This window comes from Mus pahari, unplaced genomic scaffold (assembly GCF_900095145.1).
Source record: "Mus pahari unplaced genomic scaffold, PAHARI_EIJ_v1.1 scaffold_14624_1, whole genome shotgun sequence".
Taxonomy (NCBI): Eukaryota; Metazoa; Chordata; class Mammalia; order Rodentia; family Muridae; genus Mus; species Mus pahari.
This window is the reverse complement of record NW_018391756.1, coordinates 1-3,181: the sequence shown is the minus strand read 5'-3', so window position 1 is coordinate 3,181 and position 3,181 is coordinate 1. Positions and strand designations below refer to the sequence as shown.

General features: G+C 46.5%; 1 protein-coding gene across 1 annotated transcript in view; it reads left to right on the top strand.

The window, feature by feature from the left end:
- The window catches only part of LOC110314682 (odorant-binding protein 2a-like), a gene marked incomplete at its 3' end in the record, with an annotated part of 2,104 nt that extends 1,967 nt beyond the window's left edge, over positions 1-137 (top strand). The window contains exon 4 of the mRNA XM_021188924.1: positions 36-137. Within this exon, the coding sequence (XP_021044583.1) occupies positions 36-137 (102 nt within the window). The remainder of the gene's footprint in view (positions 1-35) is intronic.
- Between the last annotated feature and the right edge of the window lie 3,044 nt (positions 138-3,181).

Genomic DNA, 3,181 nt, shown 5'->3' with positions numbered 1-3,181 from the left:
TGCTGCTGCCTGCTCACCTGGCCCTTTCCCCACAGGGAGAAACCCTGAGAAAAACCCAGAGGCCATGGAAGAATTCAAGAAATTTGCGAAGAGCAAGGGATTCAGACTGGAATACATCATTGTACCTGAGCTTTTGTGTGAGAGAAGGCCCTGACTATGTCCTCCCTTTCTCTTCTCTCTCCCTGTGAGCACTCTGGGTCTGTTCTGCATCTCCTCAGTCCCTCACATCTTGCATGTTCCCGTGTCCCTCTGGGTACCTTGTGTGTCTGTGTCACTCTGTGTTTTGTGTGTCTTTTTTACATCCCCTATACCCCAATTCCCCCTCATTAGGGCACCAGAGCCCAGCTTCACATCTTGTCTTTGGGAGGGCCTGAGCTGTAGATGTGATGAATCCTTATCCTAGAGCTCTTTCTCACCCCTGCTCTGTTCTTGCTTTCTACAGATAATTGCGTACCCTCGGGGTGACTAAGGTAAATTGTCCTTTGGGAGGACCATAGAAAAATCTATCATCCTGCATTCTCTGCATTCTGGAATTGGAGGGTCCATGTTCTTTTATTTTTACTCACCCACTTGTGCAGAAATGGTCTACAAAGAAGCAATCCCTTGNGGGCTACAGATATGGCTCAGTGTTTAAAAGCACTGACTGGTCTTCCAGAGGTCCTGAGTTCAACTTCCAGCAACCCTGTGGTGGCTCACAACCGTCTGTAATGGATTCCCATGACCTGTTCTAAAGACAGCTACAATGTACTCACATACATAAAATAAATAAATCAAAAAAAAATAGAAAAAGCAGGATGAAGAGATGGCTCAGCAGTTAAGAGTGCCGACTGCTCTTCGGAAGGTCATGGGTTCAAATCCCAGCAACCACATGGTGGCTCACAACCATCCGTAATAAGATCTAATGCCCTCTTCAGGGATGTCTGAAGACAGCTACAGTGTACTTACATATAATAAATAAATAAATCTTTAAAAAACATCAGAAAATGCAATCCCTTGTGTAATCCCTGAACTCTGCTCTCCACATGGCTACATCTCCTCATCTCCTACACACAGGAACATGCAGCTACTTGCCAGGTCATGGGTGTAAGAAACAGTCACTCTCCTGCCCGAGGCTGTCCAGCAATACCTGCACAAATGCTTCAGGACAGAAGATCACTGGTCAGTGTCTCCCACTCTGCTGTATTCTCATTGGCACAGCAGCCCATCAGGGATGCACTTGCTCATCCTGCCCTAAAGCCACCTCAGTTCTGACACATCCTTGGCGCTCCCTAATCCTGGACCATTTTCCTCACCTTCACTGNTGGACTTCCCTTTGACCTTGGCTTCACCCGTCCCCAGCCCCAGCTATTCCTAATAAAGCATTTCAGCATCATTCCAGCTCAGTCATGTCTGCAGAGGGCCTTGCATCGGCTTCCTAAAAGCTCTGACAGAGTAGGATCTTGCAGATGTGGGGCTCATCAAAAGCCATTTCCTGAAGATCATCAAATATATTTCAGTCAGGGTCTTTCAAGAAACAGACATAATAAAATGAATCTATATAGACAAAACCAGGACTGTTCCAACAATGGCTGTGTCCTGATGGGAAATCCAAGAATTTTGTGTTGTTCAGTCTGGGTGGGTGAGGCTCAGTGTCTCTGCCTGTCTTCAGCATATGCAGGAATCCAGAAGGAGAAAGGGGAAGGGGAAGGAGAAAGGGGAAGGGGAAGGAAAAAGGGGAAGAGAAAGGGGAAAGGAAAGTGGAAGGGGAAGGGGAAGGGGAGGGAGGAAGGGGAAGGGGAAGGACAAAGGGGAAGGGGAAGGACAAAGGGGAAGGAGAAAGGGGAAGGGGAAGGAGAAAGGGGAAGGGGAAGGAGAAGGAGAAAGGGGAAGGGGAAGGAGAAAGGGGAAGGGGAAGGAGAAAGGGGAAGGGGAAGGAGAAAGGGGAAGGGGAAGGAAAAAGGGGAAGGGGAAGGAGAGGCAGCATGGCTACAAGGACGTTTCTGAAGTGGCAAGAAAGGGAGTTGGAAAGATTCCTGGGGCTATGGAGGATAAGAGTTGGGGAGCCCAGCTAGGATTCCACCTCCTCACTCAGCCTATCTGTCTTCCTCGTTCACACCCAATTTTATCCCTCTTTCCTCACAATAATTGACATGGAACTAACCGTAAAATGATCTGGATTTAGGTTGGGTCTTCCCACTCAAATAATTCAGTCAAGAAAAGTACGTCACAGGCTTGACCAGGAGCTTGGGTTTAGTANTCTCATTGACAAGCAATAGTCTCATGGCATCCATCGTGCAGGGACATTCTCAAGGCCCAAAAATGATCAACAACTGGCTCACATGGCTTCTCCCACATGGGCTATTGAAGTCACATGTCATTACTACATCTAGGTCTATCTGTCCCTCTGTGCTTGTTTTACGACATTTGGCACACACAAGTGTTTGTGTCTTCTTTTAAAAGCTTTTTTTTATGTGTTTTTTTATGTGTTTATATGTTTGTTTGCCTGTATGTATGTATAGTCCAGAAAAGAATGTTAGATTCTCAGAACTAGTCTTACAGATGATTTCAAGACATCACATGAGCACTGAGAACCAAATCTGGGTGTTCTGCAAGAGTAGCCATTGTCCTTACCCGTGGCAATGTCCTTACCCATGGCAATGTCCTTACCCGTGGAATTGTCCTTGGCCGTGGCAATGTCCTTGCTTGTGGCATTGTCCTTACCTGTGGCAATGTCCTTACCCATGGCAAGTTCTCTGGCTGCTTCCTGCATCTGATTCACAGATTGTTTACTTTAGTAACACATAGTGGTCTTGTTCATCTCTTCCTGCTAAACGTGGTTGAGATTCACTGTCAGGACGAGTAGAAGCACTTCCTTACTTAACCCTGACACCCATTTGCAGGTGCTTGGCTTGTCTCCCTGGAGCCCACATGCGTCACTGTCAGTGAGACATGTTTCTTAAAAAGCAACCTGTCAGACTGTGTAGACATTGACCCTGCAGGTGGAGAGTTTAGACTCTACATTTCATACTCCTATTGCGTAGGGTTTGCTGCTTCCTTCCATTTTGATATTCTTCTTTCTTTGTGAAAGATTTTTGTTTGCGATTATGTGTGTTGTGTGTCTGTGTGGTCATGTGCACATATGTGTGTGCAACTGTGAATGTGTGTGGTGTGTCTGTGTGGTCATGTGCACACATGTGTGGAT